This window comes from Zeugodacus cucurbitae, chromosome 4 (assembly GCF_028554725.1).
Source record: "Zeugodacus cucurbitae isolate PBARC_wt_2022May chromosome 4, idZeuCucr1.2, whole genome shotgun sequence".
In the NCBI taxonomy this organism is placed as follows: Eukaryota; Metazoa; Arthropoda; class Insecta; order Diptera; family Tephritidae; genus Zeugodacus; species Zeugodacus cucurbitae.
In genome coordinates, this window is record NC_071669.1 from 72,872,560 (window position 1) to 72,889,661 (window position 17,102).

General features: G+C 35.5%; 1 protein-coding gene across 15 annotated transcripts in view; it reads left to right on the top strand.

Moving 5' to 3' along the window:
- LOC105211651 (phosphatase and actin regulator 4B) overlaps positions 1-17,102 on the top strand; it is a 216,855-nt gene that overhangs the window by 65,807 nt on the left and 133,946 nt on the right. For 5 of the 15 annotated variants that reach the window (XM_054229495.1, XM_054229494.1, XM_054229493.1 and 2 more), the window contains exons 3-4: positions 2,911-2,952; positions 16,953-17,003. The exons of 9 other annotated variants lie outside the window; for them this stretch is intronic. In XM_054229495.1, the coding sequence (XP_054085470.1) occupies positions 2,911-2,952; positions 16,953-17,003 (93 nt within the window). The remainder of the gene's footprint in view (positions 1-2,910; positions 2,953-16,952; positions 17,004-17,102) is intronic. One more of the 15 variants, XM_011183185.3, reaches the window with a different exon arrangement.

The following is a 17,102-nucleotide window of genomic DNA, read 5'->3' on the forward strand; positions in this document are numbered from 1 at the left end:
TTATTATATTCATTGTTATATGCTGTTGTTGTTGTACAGAAATATGTGTTTATTGCTGTAGATATTTTCAAGTTCATGAACACTCGCGCTCATCGCTCACGATCCAGCGTAAAGGCGGCCGATCGCAGCGCGTGTTGCCGCGCTAAAAATACGACAGTCCCCAAAAATTGGCTTCGCCACAAGTAAATTAAGCAGATTTATGTATGGCAGACGCCAGTCGGAAGTTTCCATTGATGAAAAAATAAAATAAAATTAAAAAAAATATAAAAAAATAAAAGAAAACACTGAGAAAATGAAAATCAACAAACAAAAATAAGAAAATTTTAAATACAGACAAAATTGAACTGAACTTCAGCTGCTGCCACTTGCTTTTAGCATTGCCTGCGTTTTGAGGTCATTAGAGTTTACTTCTCCGTCAGTTATTATTATTTCATTATTAACTTTTATTGAACAAAAAAAAGTTTAATTTGTTTTTTTTTCATTTATTTCCATTTTATAAATAATATGAAGATGATGCATACAATCCATCCAAACGACAATGATGTCAGCCGCATCTACATCGTTTGCCTTCTACTGCCCACTTCACTTCGTTGCTCCGCTCTTCCAGCTTTAATTCAATTGCTGACCGCAATCCCAGCAATGCTGTGCCTCTGCCTCGTTTACGTTGTTGTAGCGCTGCCCTGCGCTTTGGGTGCTAAGTGCCGCTGATTCACGATTTGATTTTTTTCGCTGCGGTTCTTCTCCCCCTCCATATCTCCCCGCAGTAATATTGAATTGATGTTGTTGTCGTGTTTGTTGTCAATTTTGCTATTTGATTTTATACATAAAGTATTTAGAAGATATGTATATGTTTTTGTTTGTTCTTCATCTCAGATTAGCGAATCAGATGAATTGGCTCGAATAGGTATTAACTGCCTCAAGAAATTTGTAAGAGTTTGATCCTCTTTAAATTGTCTCTTTAGATTCTGTGGTATCTATGTATATGATCCATGGATCAGCCCTTTAACCCAACATAACCTAAATATTTTATTACTTTATTTACCGATGGATCTCATACCGTTTATTACCCTTCAATTTCGTAGTTCGAATTTTATTCTCAAGATTTTAGAAGTCTCATATTTTAATTTCTTATCCAATAACTATGTTTTCTGGCTGTCAAATTCCACTTAATCGGCTCTATAATCCATTCGCGACGTAATCGGTTCTGCTATAGAAATATGAAAAATAATTATTAACAAATCTTTGCTCTCAGATCGATGATCTCAACTCTCTATTACCAAGAATTGGCTAAAATGACGTCAGCAAGAATTTTTCGTTTTCAGTCAACCCATTAAAGTGATTGCGACCAGTTTGATTGCTTTGAATGTGACATATTTCAACTTTAATTTTCATTATACTTTCTTTACATTTTGTGGTCTTGGGTGATGCTACTTGCAGAACACACTACCAGTTATTCACACTCTCTCCGTCCCTTTTTTCTAACAATTAAAAGAAACGCTATCATTAGCTAAACTAGGCATTCTTCGTTGATCGGTTCTGTGTTGACTAAGCCTACTTCGGTTCATATGTCTATAACCGTAAATTAAATTAGTATAACCGCGTCTCCATATTCGCTCCGCTTTCTATTGGCGTGTCATTGCGTCTAATCTATTTGTCTAATTAACCAAATTCCTTCAGTGCTTCCATGAAAGATGCTTAAAACTATTCTTTCTAGCAATTAACGCCGACTTGTTGTTGGTATTTACTTTTCGAATATTTATTTAAGTAGCAACGTTATTTCAGAGACCATTTTGTTGTTGCATGTCTCCGTTTTGAATCTCTAGTACGCGTATTAGGCTTTTCACCGATTACAGTGTTTTACCGATATTTTCACGTGCAATTAATAGAGTGCCGTGCCGTGCCACCACACATGCGCACGCCACTCGGCACGTCGTGTCTCACGAAAGCCGCGCTTTCGAACGCCAAAATCAGCTGCATTTGTTCACACTACACTGGGTTAGTGGTGGCGCTGCAAATATTTTCTTGCCAAACAAGTTCGCTAACTAACTAAAGCTAAAGCGCAACAAAAGCAACAAAAATAGAAAATTTTGCTACAAATTGTGCGCTTATGAAGTGTATAAAGTGAATAATGCGAAAAATATGAGCATATTTATTATCGTCTTCGTTTACCCGTTTTGTTTTTGTTTTGACTTTTTCATTTCCTCTTTGACTGCTATTTGCTTTGACTTCTACCTATGCATTATATTTACCGTAATTTATGCTTTTTACGAGTTCTTTTATCGTCGCACTTTTTATTCATAAATCAATTTATTTCATTTCCAAAACAATTTTGTTTTTGCTTTTTCATCGCTTTTATCTCTTCCATTCGTTTATTGTTTGTTTCTGTTCTCGTTTTCTATTTGAATTACTTTCGCATAATTATGTCGTTTGAATGGATTTCTTCGCATTAAATTCGTATAAACAACATTTGTAGTTTTCTCTTTGTGTTCGGTGCTGTTTGCGTGGTTGTTGTTGTTGTTGTTGGTTGCAAATTATTTCACTACTACTTAATTTGTTGTGAAAACAGACACAGTTTAATTGTCGTTGTTGTTGCTGTTAGTTTAATTGTTGCTAGTAAAAGTTGCGACAATCGTTTGTGGCTTTGTTGTTTTTGCTGTTTGAATTTACGTCACGTGGCGTGTCACCTGTTGCGTTAATTACTGTTTAATGCTTAGTTTTACGAGCAGTACTTGTGAAGTTTACAGTTTTTTATGATTTTTTTTTGTGTCGAGCTTTTGAAAGAGCTTACAGCAAAGCCGCGGCAATATTTTACAGATACTGTTATTGTATTATACTGTTAGTTTTAAAATAATATTTACAAATAATTAAAGTTTTTATTTCATTATTAATTTTCTTTTTCTCTCTTTCCAGGTAAGCATGTTGTTCATAAAATTAGTTCTACTTCAACACCAAGTAAGTTCTGTTATAACTGCTATAACTACAGGAGATCTGGCTTTTAGAATGAAACCCATATTACTGCAACCATATGTTTTACCGCTTGCCTTTATTAGAGGGTGTAGTGGGTCTTCGTATCAAGAAAAATAAAATCGGAGGCTGTTTAGTTAAGGTAAACCCATTTCCATTACCAAACAGCCCACGTAAAGTATTGACCAAGACAGACGAGTGACTTGAGAACCTAGAAATCTCGATCTCAATCTCGAAATATCGCTCAAAATTGTTCTATAGTGGTCGTCTCTCGTTAGACAAAAGTAACTAATCGATGTGAAGCGAGTATTAAAGACTATTCGTTCTAATCAGAGAGTAGAGAATGTTCGATTCTTAGATTTTAAAGTTTTCGATGGGATGGACTATCAATGTAACTAGAGGCCAATCTACCAGAATTCTCAAGTAGGAACCCGCCTGTGTACATATGAATATCTCGTTAATTTATCGAACTATTCATCTGGATACTTTTTTCAAATAAATTTTAACCATTAAGATCAAAGCTTCACCTATTCTTAAAATAGTGTCATTTCTGTTATAAATTTATTCTCAAAATGTATCAATATTAGATCTTACAATTAGCATATAAAAAATTGAAGTGACGAAAAAACTGGGCGCGCCAGCCAGTGCCATTAACCAATTATTGTGTCTTACGTCAATGTTTTAGAATATTGCACAGTGAAAAGTGTTGTTGAAAAATATTTATTCATTATTCAGTAGAATTATCCACCTGTCTGTCTACATACATTATTTGAATGTTTATTGTTGAGTAAATATTTACGGCTTTGCCATATCCTCCAAATCGAAGTGTCAACAACGAACGAGTGTTTGTGAACACAGAGACATTTTATACAAAATGACATGTGATACTTGCATGCTTACTTTCATTTGTGATACTCTAACGATTCGTTTATTGACGGACGAACAAATAGTAGAATGCCGCTTTGCTTTGCGGGGAAGTGCCCACACAAATTACAAATGCAACGCTAATAAAACATTCAAAATTCTACTTATTGCATGGCTCAGGTGTCACTAATAAAATATTCGCCGATTCCTCGTCACCCCCATTTTTAATCAATAATTCAGCTAACTGTGGCGTATAAATATTTCAAAGTGCGGTCGCACTTCTTGCATGCCATGCCTTCCAGCTTGAGTGTCCGCTGTCAACACTCCAACGACCGACCGCTTCACTAGATTCTACACGCAGCTCGTTTATACCGTTTGGCGAAGAAGCATTTATCGCTTCCGCTTTCCACAGCTGTGCTGTGCAGCGGAACTTTTAATTTGTGCGCGAAGTGTTGTTGACGGAAGAGAGCACTCATAGCGGATATTAAATCGAATTGTTCAACATAGCCACTCGGCACCGCCCCACATCGGTTTGATGGCTTATACAGCTACTCAAGATTTCTAGTGGTTGTTGTTGCTGCTAATAATTTGCTTATTAAATCAGGCATTCGATTAGCGTATTTATGGGCACTTATTTACTAATGACTGACGTAGAAGCGTCGCGGACTCGCGCAACTTCCTTTTTCATTCTGTTTGCTTCCGTCTTACGAAAGCGGCGTCACACAATACTTACTCACTAATTACGTAAAGTTAAGTGAATCCATACATACCGATATATATTATATATAATCCAATTGGTCGTCATTTCAGTTTGCCGGCACACACCTTTCCTCTTTCCAATTTGTTTACCTCCACCGATTTGCATGTCAAACGCTTTGTAGTTTCTTCAGTTGCTGCCTTGTTGCGTTGGTCTGCACAGTTCAACAAACTGCTTCACGTTTTATTGGCACACTGCCACACAAATTACGACTTCTTTGTTGCGGCAACGGAAGTGCTTGCTTTCAAACTATGGAGGCTCAAAAAATCAATGTGGAAGCGTTGTTTTCGGTTTGATTTCATCGTTGGTACTAAAGGTGTTCGGATTTGCTTGTCTACCAACTCGTTAGTTTTCGGTCTATAGATTGTTGGAAGTAAAGTAGTTCCCTCGGCTTCTGAAAATCGAGAGACGAAATTTTATATTTTCAAAATTCATATAAAAATTAAAAAGAGCAAACGTTTAATCTATTAATTTTTTGTTCGTAGAATGAGCTGCCTTGTCTTGTTTACCATTTTCAGTTCAGTTTCGAGTCTAGCTCGCTAAAATGTTGCCTACATTTAGGAGCCTATCCAATAATTTAGCGTATTTCCTTGCCTACATTTAGGAGCCTATCCAATTAACATTATTGTTAAGCTCCGAAAATTTAGGCAAAAGGTAGCCAATATTAAATATGACTTAGTAATGATCTATTTTATCGAAGAAATAATATGTGGAGACATAATAATTTTATTATGAAACTGAGGCATAATTTTGGGAGCTAGTTTGCAATTAGGTTTAAAGCCACATCTATTAGCTTATCAAAAAGTGCTTCACTAATTAGAAGAAGTTTATAATCCTATTTAATTTCACTATAATTCACTGCAATGATTCATAAGATCACATACAAACTTTCATAGAATTATGTTCAAATCCATTATTTTGAGTCGTAAAAGCACAAACAATTTTCAACAGCAGCTTAAGACGGCTCTGTCGAAAATCAAAGCCAGCCAGCAAATTTCCAAGCTTGCTTATCAATTAGCACAAGCGTGAAGCAGCGTTTCGCCAGCTGCGCATATTTGCTTATCGCCCGCATGCCAATTGCCATATGACATTTAGTCAATTGCCACCATATAAATATATGCATGTAAGCACATAAATACATATACATATATGTGTACATATGTACAGTAGCAAAGAGACACCGCACAGTAAACACACATTGAAATGAAACTAAATAATGACATGTCGTTTACACTAAACTCTCGTTAGAGAGCTTATAGCTACAGACTGTGGTCTATGATCTTTGTAGACACCACCTCGCCAGTACGTTTGCTCTGCGCTCAAAGCGAAATTCTGTCGGTATTTAAACAGTAGCGAAGTGAATGACAAATAGCCAAAGTAAATAACAGTTAGGAGTTGGACAAATGGACAGCCAAATGACCAGCTGTTCCTACGGTTTGGCCGAAAAGCAAACGAAACACATGCGAACGTATCAAATACGGTTTGTGTGTAAAGAGAGTGAAATGAAGAGAGTGAATATATGAATATACTGTTAAGATGGGTAAACTAGTATATTTGTAATTAAATAGTTTTGTCTGTAGACACTTAAATATATAGACGTTATTGGATAAATAAATGCCACAGGCATTATATTGCATTAGGTGATGTTTTGTACTTGGATTTATGTAAGAAGAACTCACAAAATTTGTGAATCATTCTTTGAAATGAAGAGATATCATGATTTTGTCATTTTTGATGGCAAATCACAGTCTATACGACATTAAGATTTGTTTTGGTATCTTTATAAATGCTTGAGTCTTTCGATGTAACTTGGTTTTGCGCTTTCTAAACTGTACCGACGGAGGAACGAAAGGAAATATTTTTCATTAAATTTAACTGAAATCAGTTTTATCTAAAAGTGGGTGTGGTCCGTGTCCATATTACACTTTCTTATGACCCATATATAAGATTACTAAATCATCGTTGACTTTATTTGTATTTTAGACCACTGTAAACGTTTCAGCAAATATGAAAATACCGTTTGAATTCACCGAAGGTGAATTATACGAGTATGTCATATTTTTATACTCTCGCAATAAAAGTTGCTAAAGAGAGTATTATAGTTTTGTTCACATAACGGTTGTTTGTAACACCCAAAACTATACGAGTTAGATATAGGGTTATATATACCAAAGTGATCAGAGTGAAGAGTGGAGTTCAAATCCGAATGTCTGTCTGTCCGTCCGTCCGTCTGTGCAAGCTGTAACTTGAGTAAAAATTAAGATATCTTGATGAAACTTGGCACACTGATTTCTTGGCACCATAGGAAGGTTGCTTTCGAAAAAAATGAGCAAAATCGGACCACTGCCACGACCACAAAATGGCGAAAATCGAAAACAAATAAAGTGCCATAACTAAGCCATAATTAAAGCTATGGAAATAAAATTTGGTATGAATGATCGCACTATGAAGGGGCATATTTGGATGTAGTTTTTTTGGGGAAGTGGGCGTGGCCCCGCCCCCAAATAGGTTTTTTGTATATATCTCGCAAACCAATAGAGCTATATAAACCAAACTTTCTGCAGTCGTTTTTTTAGCCATTTCCTTATACAGTCCAAAAATGACAGAAATCGGATAATAACCACGCTCCCCTCCCATACCAAGGTTAGGTTGAAAATTACTAAAAGTGGGTTAACTCATTAACCAAAAACGTCAGAAACACTAAATTTCACATAAGAAATGGCAGATGGAAGCTACACTCAGATTTTTTTACAAAATGGAAAATGGGCGTGGCGTCGCCCACTTATGGGTCAAAAACCATATCTCAGGAACTACTCGACCGATTTCAATGAAACTTGGTTTGTAATAGTTTCCTTACATCCCACTGATATGTTGTGAAAATAGGCCAAATCGCTTCACAACCACGTCTACTTCCTATATACCAGAACTTTGAAGACGATCTGAATCGTTTACTTTACAATATATAAAGTAAGCACTAGTTAAGATATCGGTGCAGAACTTTGCACAAATACTATGTTAATAGTGTGGCACCCACATTCTAAAAATCGTCGAAATCGGACCACAGGTTTTTAAGGCCCCATATATCGAACACGAGGGCCTCGGTGCTTCTAACTTAGCCCTTCCTTACTTGTTTGAAATACATACGTTGCAGCCCTTTAAGCGGTTTGCAGGTAAAAACTGATCGGATTACTTTCGCAGTTGATTGATTGCCACTATTGGATGTTTTGACATCTTATTGGTTCGCTGTATTGTTTTTGGAAATTTATTGGTCTGTATTCTGTGCAAATTGATATTTTTTCAATTTGGAAAGGAACGCAATACAAATTTTATATAAATAAAAACAATATCAGATCATTGCGAATAAGAAATGGCGATTTAGAATTTTTGCAATTCACTCAAAAAAAAAAGAGGTTGTGAATAGTAACATTTGAAGCTCTCATATATTTTTTGTTAAAAAACTCTTTAGGATTTTTAGAATTTTGAATTGAGCAAAGTAATTAATTCTAATGGCTTGTAATTGCCGTTTGCAGCATTTCGCGCATGATTATTCAATTCCAATTACTACTTTCCTGCCACAAATAATCGCCCATCCCCAATTTTTTCGCTAAAATGTATTTTCCCCTTAGCAAAAACAAATGTTTTTCATGTCTATTGAATATTAAAATTTTTGCAATTTTTGGCATTCGAAGCAGTCCTTGCGTGTGCAAATAAAGTGAGCCAGCGCAATCAAAGGCAATCAAAAGTGATCCATAACTAAAGCACTGTAATAAATGGCAATTTAAGTAATTTCTGAAAGGTGCGGCCTCTGGAATCTTAGCGCGCTCAATGCGTTTAAAGACAAAAATAAAGTGGGGTGTAGAAGACAGATGAGCCGAGTGCTAAGAATTGACAAATCCGGATTAAAAAATTATTTGAACTTTTGCCATTTTTTCGTTATATTATGAGATTCAAAAGCATTTTCAATATTATACGATTGAAAATTGATTTATGATGGAGAACTTTTTTCCATGAAAACATCTAACAACCCTCACTTAATGCTGCTAGCTCGTCGCTCTTGAGCTTTGCCACCATTAACAGTTAATTTGCTGTCATAATTTGCAACTTCAGTGCAAGCAAATGTTCTCGACAATTATTGACAAAAGAAGAATTTCAATGCATACTCGCACGCTCACTCTCAATTAGCAACAACAAATGTGTTCATGCACTCATGCCTTTGCCCGGAATGTGGCATTTAAAGCGCTACAACTACTTGTGGCAACACTCGGCCGTCGCTAAAGCATCCGACCTAGCTCAAGACAATGCAGCACAGCACTTTTACTGTTTCACGAATGCGCGCAGCAATGCACACGCCAATGCCTCCTGTGTCTATGTGCGGGTGAGTGTACGCGGGCGCACATTATTTGTAGTCATGTCCGAGTGCAATTTATAAATATTTCATTATAATCGCTTGCTTGTCAATGATAAATGACGATGACACTTGCCCAGTTGACTGCTGACTGCACTGCCAAGCGCCTTCTCACTCCCTGCGCTCACGTCCCGTCCAGCGCCATTGCAATTGTTTACGAGACTCGCGCTGTTGTTGACAAAAGTGTGCACTATCCAGCGTTCGCCGCCGCCGCCGCCGACGACACTTCACCTTCGGTTGAGGGCTCTATCGAAGCGTGCAAAAAAAAAAAACGAAAAGAACAAAAACAACGGCGTGCATATGTTCTGCGGTGTGCTGAGAGAGTGCTAGAACTTTTGTTTGCACCACACACACACACACACACACTTGCACTTGTTGGGTACTTTACCGAGTCCACATTAATTGATAAATGTGTGTGTGTGTGTGTCACAAGTTGCACACAAAAGTCTCTTGGCTTGCACTCGGTTGTGTCTTATTCACTGAAAAAAGTTGTGTAAATAATACTGGCTTCTGTATAACATATGGCACTCGCTCGTATCTTCTCACTTTTCTTATATCTGTTGTCCACACGCCTTCCTTGCTTCTTCTTCGCTTCTGTTGTTGCTTTTATATTAAATTCAACTTTTATTATTCAATTAAGTGGGCATTTAAGCGTGCTTCACCATGTTCTAGCTAATGTTCTTGGAGGCGCAGCTAATGACAACAGAAAAGCTGGTGTTTAAAAAAAGCTTTTGATTAACTTATGAATCTTCTTCTTTACTGGCGTAGACACCGCTTACGCGATTATAGCGGAGTTAACAACAGCCAGTATGATTACATCGGATATTTCTGATATTGATAAAATCTGAAAATCTTAAAAACAGTGGAACGCTAGATGCCACTGAGGTAGCAGGAATATGAATTATTATAGAAAATAAATATTCAGAATTTTATTTGCCATCAAAAATTGTGAGTCCCTCTTAGATCCTAAGATTTATCGTGTATCATATATGTATAAGGAGGGGGTTCAGGATGCAATAATTTCTTAAGGAGTTAGGGGTAGTCAGAGACTCGAAAAGTGAGAATTTTCAGTAATTTGCCTTGACAATCATAAGTCCTTGGAGATTCATCTAAAATCAATCGGATAAAAAAAATTAGTTCTATAAATACATAATCCTGGGACTGATCCGAAGCTTTTTTTTTAATTAACAAAATGGCGGCCTTAGGATTTTTTTTTAGATTTTCGGGGAAAAAAACAACAGTTAATTGGCCTTAAAAAATCGAAATTTTTGAAAAAAATCCTCGGTTCGGAATTTAATTAAAATCTACTGAGCGGTTATCGAGTTACAGCTGTCACCTGTTCGAAAAACATAGTTTTGAGATAAACGCATTTAAAGTTTGAAACTAGTGTGTTGGAGTGCCTGAGCGCTCTTTGTTATTTGGCGAATAACTCGAAAAGTAATTATCGGATCAACTTCAAATTTTCAGAGAATATTTTTAAGATTTTACTCTTAAGGAAAATGCAAGAAAAAAAATGATTTTTTGAAAATCTTGACTACCCTTTAAAGCGTGAAATTACGATTATCAAATATATTTTAATATATTATGGAACTATCTCTAGCAGATTATATATTGAATGTACTTGAATGCTCGTACTATGAGCAAGCTTTAAAGCTGTAATATCTCATATTGTTCTTCATTTCACAATTAAATATTTTTTATGACAGCCATAACCTACCTTGTATAACTAATAAAATGCTTTTTGCCAGAAAACACAAAGCTTTTGTCTCGCAAATGAAAAATATGAATTATTCAAATGTTGATTTCGCTGGCTTCCCCCTCGCCATATCCATATTCATATTCAAATATTTGGCCTGAATAAATTTTGCGGTGCGCATTTTTTGCATTTGTTGTTGCTGCAGCTGTAATGAATGCCATTATTTGCTTGTAATTGAATTTTACTATTAATTTTTTTTATTTTATTCTATTGTTTTTTGCATATGGAGGTAGACAAGTATATCGGTTTGTCGCGCTGTATGGCGTTCGGAGTGTGTGGTTGTGGTACGAGAGTGTTGGACAAAAGATGCATAAACTCGTTTGTTGTTGTTCGTTTTGTATGCAACCCGGGTGACCTTTAAGGCAACTGCTGACACAGGGCTCCACATTTATACCACATGTACTGTTATTAATGAGCGCTTGGAATTATATTTAATGCGCTGTGGGTGTGCAGCAGAGTTGCATTCACTGCTTGGAAGCCATTTTCTTTATTTGTTAGAATGATTTATTGGCATAAAATAATATAAATGAAATACAAAGCATTAACGTTGAGATAAACATCCTCAGTCTCCTTGAAATTATGTTTCTGTTATTGTTAGCGTTACTAATGAATTTATAATATTTATAATAATAATACTCTAATGTTGATAAACAATATCCATTAACCGGTTGAATGGCGAGAATATTTGAAATTCTTTCAATTCCAATGTTACAGGTGTGCCTCGACACACACACAGATACTGATTCCCTCACTATTAAACCAGATGGTAAGAAATTTATGCAAATAACTGTTTCGTTTCCAATGGCGCGTGTGGTTTTAAATAAACAATTGAGTTGAAAATATGTTAATATTATATTTGGTTTGATAATTTGTTCAAATTGTACAAGATTTTTGAGTATTCCAAACTCTTGAGTATTTCAAAAACAAAAATTGACTGATTTCATTATTATTATATTTAACACCTTCCCCACTTACCAAAAAAATACATATTTTTGCAAACGGTAAATACATTTTCTGAATTAAATGGAATGTCTTTCAAAAGCTTAGAAATTAGTGAGCTTTGTTTTAGTAGTCTAATTGGGTTCCAATGCCTCCTGCATCTACAATCGTTACTGAGCACTTTGCCTTTCCATTTCCGAGAATAAAAATGCCAAGTTCACCTCCTCTCGCTAAATTCCTGCTTGCTGATTGCGCTTGTCGGTGGGGTTGTGTGTTATTCGTTGCACTTTTCATCCCCCATGGGCGCTATTATTCCGCGTTGACTGGCATGTGGATTACGAGTATTTATTACTTTTATCTCCGACAAACATTAATTGAAAATGTCAGGTTGTGCACTGCCACAACTGCTGTGTGGCACATCACACATCTAAATTGCATAATTTCGTTAATTACTTCAACATTTTTAAGCGTTCAAGTGGCGCTTAATTGCGCACTTCGGGTGGCAAAGCAAAGTGGCTATAATAATCCATTATACATTTGTAGGTATGTATGGCATATAGGAGGGGGATAACAGAATGTGTGTGTGGGTGTTGTAAACAGATAGGGTGGCCACAAAACTAAACTGCTAATCCTTTTGGAAATATTTTTTGGGCAGCCATTAACTACTTGAATATCTTTCATTTGTTGTTTTATTTTTTAATTAACAAAAGACATTTAATAAGCAAAATATTGTTCAGATGACAACCCTATACAGAAATGTTTTTAAATAAAATCACACTTTTTCGATTTTTTCATGATTTTAAATATTTTGTACAGGTGGCAACCCTATTCAAAAGTATATAATTTATGTGTTATCCATATTGCATGTTCATTTGTCTTATAATTTTTTTTGGCATAACATTCTCAGATATTATAAGTTTTGTACTACTACCCAGTTGTTGTTGTTGTAGCGGCATAAAACATTCCCCACATAATTTTGAGGAATGCTGCCGATTTGACAGTCCTTGGCCGGATAAAAATCCGGGTCCGTTCCGGTTACGTAGAACCGACTGTCGTGGGAACGGACTACTACCCAGTGACATCACATCATGAGATCACATCGCGTGTCATTTGTTGTACAATAATTCAACTCATGTGCTTGTAAATTAACTGTATTTTTTCTATGGCATTCAGAAAAGTTAAGTGGCTTTAGGTGTTTTTAGATGTTGTTGTTAGATAATACTCTACTTAACCCCTAATACTTTCAGTTTGATATCGCACATTATATGGTCACATCTTATGATCAATAGGTCAATATCTGACGTATTGAACATTAAAACCAAAAAAAAAAATAAAAACCGATGCACTCGAATGTGAAACTAGTACCATTTAGTAAGCCTCTAAATACATTGCTTCTTTGCTTTGAAGTCATATTCGTGATTATCACAATGCATCAAACGCAAATCCCATGTAAATTCATTTCGAAACAACGCGTGAGTGATTTACACACTCAAACTAATAACATGTCGGTCAGCGTCTTAAAGCCGCGGCTGCTCTTCAATTCATCACATTTACAACTATTTGCGTTCATATTTTTAGTAGAAAAAATTCGCAGCCACGTGTTAAAGATCACACCTCGTTAGATAAACATCAATAGTGTTTCAAGGCAAAAGTTGAGATGCCAATACATAAGCGCTTAGCTAAATAAAACAACTACAAATACAAATACAAAAACAAGTATAAAGTAAACAAATAAACTTAAATGTCTCGCAAAAGTGGAATACTTGGAACATTGTGAGAATTTAATAGGCAAATATTTTGCACGCCTAATGCGCAGCTGCTGCTACTCGATGGAATTTGCGGGGTCAATATCGTACACAAGACACATATGAATTAATAACATTAAAACGGGAAATAAAATATGAAAATATAAATAAACAAATCATTTATCGTAGAGAGAGAGAAGAGACAATGATACTTAATGCCGAGTGCAGTTTAGGTAAGGTCATGGCTTGGCAAGTGTCTGCAGTGTGGGTGCAGCAGTTGCAGAAGTGATTCATATTTTATTACTTACAATTTGTTGTGTTCCAAGCAATAAACATTTGCAAGTTATAATTTTTAGTAATTTCGTATACTTTTAGTGTGTACTTACAATGTTTGTTCAGTGAATTTTTGAAAGAATCTAGAAGATATTTCAGAATAATATTTTGATGTGAAAGCGCTAAGAAGAAATCATATTTTTAAATTGAATTACAGAAGAATTGTCTGTGTTTTTATTAAGATGCAAGTTCGGGCTCACGCTGTCCTCCATAAAGGACATATTTTTATACATAACCTCAATTTCTTTTCAAGGTCTATTAAGGCTCATCAGTTGTATCATTAACACGATTTCTGCTGTGGATTGTGGATTCGAAACATAGCCGAGTGAATGTCTAATTAGTCACACATGAATATTATTTGTCTCTCTTTAAATATATAATTTTGACATTGCCTGCACGTTTGATACTAAAATTCCCGAAATGTGGGTAATTTTCTCCGCAAATAGAATTAATTTGTCTACGTGATGTGCTAATTCACACTCGCTGCATGTGCGGATAACAAATTCCATCAATAATCATATCACATTGACTACAAAAGTGCAATTTGTTTATAGACAAGTATGTGCGATTGTGTGGAAATACATCGTCGATTGCGCAAAGCTTTTCAGCTTTATTTATTACTCATTAAAAACACATTTATTCACTGAATTAAATAATTTGCTAAAAATAAAATAACTACAAATTTAATTGCGCCATTATTAATATAACTGTTTATATATGTACATCTATGTATATAAATATGGGAATTTCAATCTTGTCTCGTTAAATGGCGCGATAAGCACAGCGCTTGCAAATGCGGCAGCGCAAAATAAAAACTATTTTAAGAGATGATATAAAGTTTCATTTGTACTACGAATGATTATATATATACATAACTGTGTGTGTGCGTGTGTACATCTGATCATGTGGGTGTTAGGTTGATATATTTTATTTGATAGTGAAGATTTATGGTTCCTGAAAGCAAATGATTGATTATATTTTATTACACTCGCTGTGGACTGCATACATATGTGGAATGCTCAGACGGTAACTGATCATAATTTTTGGTTTACTGGTTGACCAAAGCTTTATATTTAATGCTGCCATGCGTTATTTGCTTCATATATAGAATCATCAAGTAAGTTGATGGAACTTATTAGTTCCATCTAATGAAAGATGGCGAGTGTTTCGAGCAGATGTTTCTAAAATTGATATCAAGAAAATCTTGGAACGTCTTAGCCTTATGTAAGACAGTTGATGTTCGTTGTATTAGCATATGTCATGTTCGAGACCTTCTGTAAAACACAATAACTGTTTTTTTTTGTACTCGGATCCAAACTATCTATCTATCTAACTCCCAAGAAAGGATTTGTTAACAGTGGACAAACTAGACTAAAAAGACGTATCGTTAAAGAAAAGGGTATCTTATTAAAAACAAGAGTGAATGATTACAGGGGAAAGTTTATATAGAATTAATCATGTTTTCGAATCCTCCAAATTTTCACCAATTTGTGTCATTATTAACCCAACAAAATATTTGTAGAGATCTGTTTGCATCCCAAACTTATTCTCAACTGAAAATGTCACTTTTTGAGCCGATTTCCCGACATTTGCGGGAAATTTTGCTTTTCTTTTTTAATTCCAAGAAAAGTGCGGCTGAGGCTCATCGAATGCTTTCGGATACGTACGGTGAGGCTGTCCTAAGTGAAAAAAGCCTTAAATTTACAAAAAAAACGGCGGAAGCAAAGTTGTAGACCATATTTTGTCTACAATTTCTTATTAATGAACTAATTCTATGAACTTTAGGTTTAGGTTTGCACTGAAAATCTATTTTTTTTTCGTGCAGTTCATTGAAAAATCTACCATTTGCATTAATGAGCTGCAGATAATTTCAATTCAAAGTTTATTCTATAAATATGCGCTCCCTCTGCGCCTCTGCGCCTCATTCAAGTGGAATTACACATGTAATGGCAATGTAAAGTCAATAATTTGCAGCGCTATGAGTGTACTCCTCCGCAACTGGATCACCGTGCGTTTAATTGGAAAATGTTCGCTGCAAAGCGGCACATGGACGGACACTCGAGCGCCATTATCTCTTGCGATTGCAACGATTGCTAATATAAAGCTTATTGTTTTTGTTATTTTTTTGTTTGTTTTGCTTTTGCCTTTGCAAGTGCTCTTTGCATTCCTTAATTAATTGCAAATTGTGTACCCAATCATTGTTTGTGTACTATACCGTCATATATGTAAAGCTAGCGCGCCACAAATGGAGCACTTGACTGTTCATTGACTTCGCCTCGTCATGTTTACATTATTTATCAATATGTGTGTGTGTGTGTGTGTATTGGCAATTTCTTTAAATATTTTCTTTTTGCATTTTCCTTTGGTTTGTTAATATTTCTGTTTCTGTTTCGGTTTCTGTTCGAGCATTGTTTAAGTGCGTTACACACTATTTACAACAAATTATTTATGTACACAGAATTAATTGCAAACGCTGCAATATGCCACGGCTAAGTAGTTGCAAATTGCGCGCCAGCTGCGGTAGGCTTTGCTTTTCTTTTTCCTTTTTTCTCCTTTCTCAATTTTTGTTGTTTCTTCATTAGACTTCAGCCGGTGCATTATAAACAATAAAACAATGCAATTAGACTCAAGTAGGCGACTCCAATTCACTTCGCCACCGTTGCTCTGCAGCCATCATCCAGCACCCTCCCATCAAGCTCCTTTTGATTCTCTATTGATTTTTTATTTTCCTTGGCATTCGTTGTGCTTGTAGTCTTTTGAAGTTTCTGCTCATTATGTTAAGCCGCCAATGCGTACAATTACTAACTATTTGTAATTATGTTTTCGTTGTTGTTGTTGCACAATAAACTGCAGCGAAGTACAAAGGGGAATTGTTCGAACTGTGGTGACTCGTTGCTGCAGCTTTGAACATTGCGATTCGCCACAGTTTGTTGCACGAACAATCAGTGCGTGGCATGTAGTCTTTGTATGTGTGAATTGCGATTGTACATCGATTAAACCGTTATTCCTGAATAAATTACAAAATACATTAAGTATGAGTAAGACTTTAATTTTAGGTTAACATTACAAAATCAATATCGTACAAAAATATTCTTAACTGTATTCTATTATCATTAGATTAATTTTGTTTCAATAAATATTTTGTATTTCAAACTAACTTTTTTCGTTACTCTCTTTCTCTCTTTTCAGGTGAGTTGTCCCCAAACCACCAAAATCCACAATTCTCCACACTGCAATCCCGTAAGTTTCTTTTCTCCTATTATTTCTTCTATTTATTTATTATTTGTTTTATTTTTACTGCTATCATCAAATACTGGTGGTCCTCAAACTTACATAAAC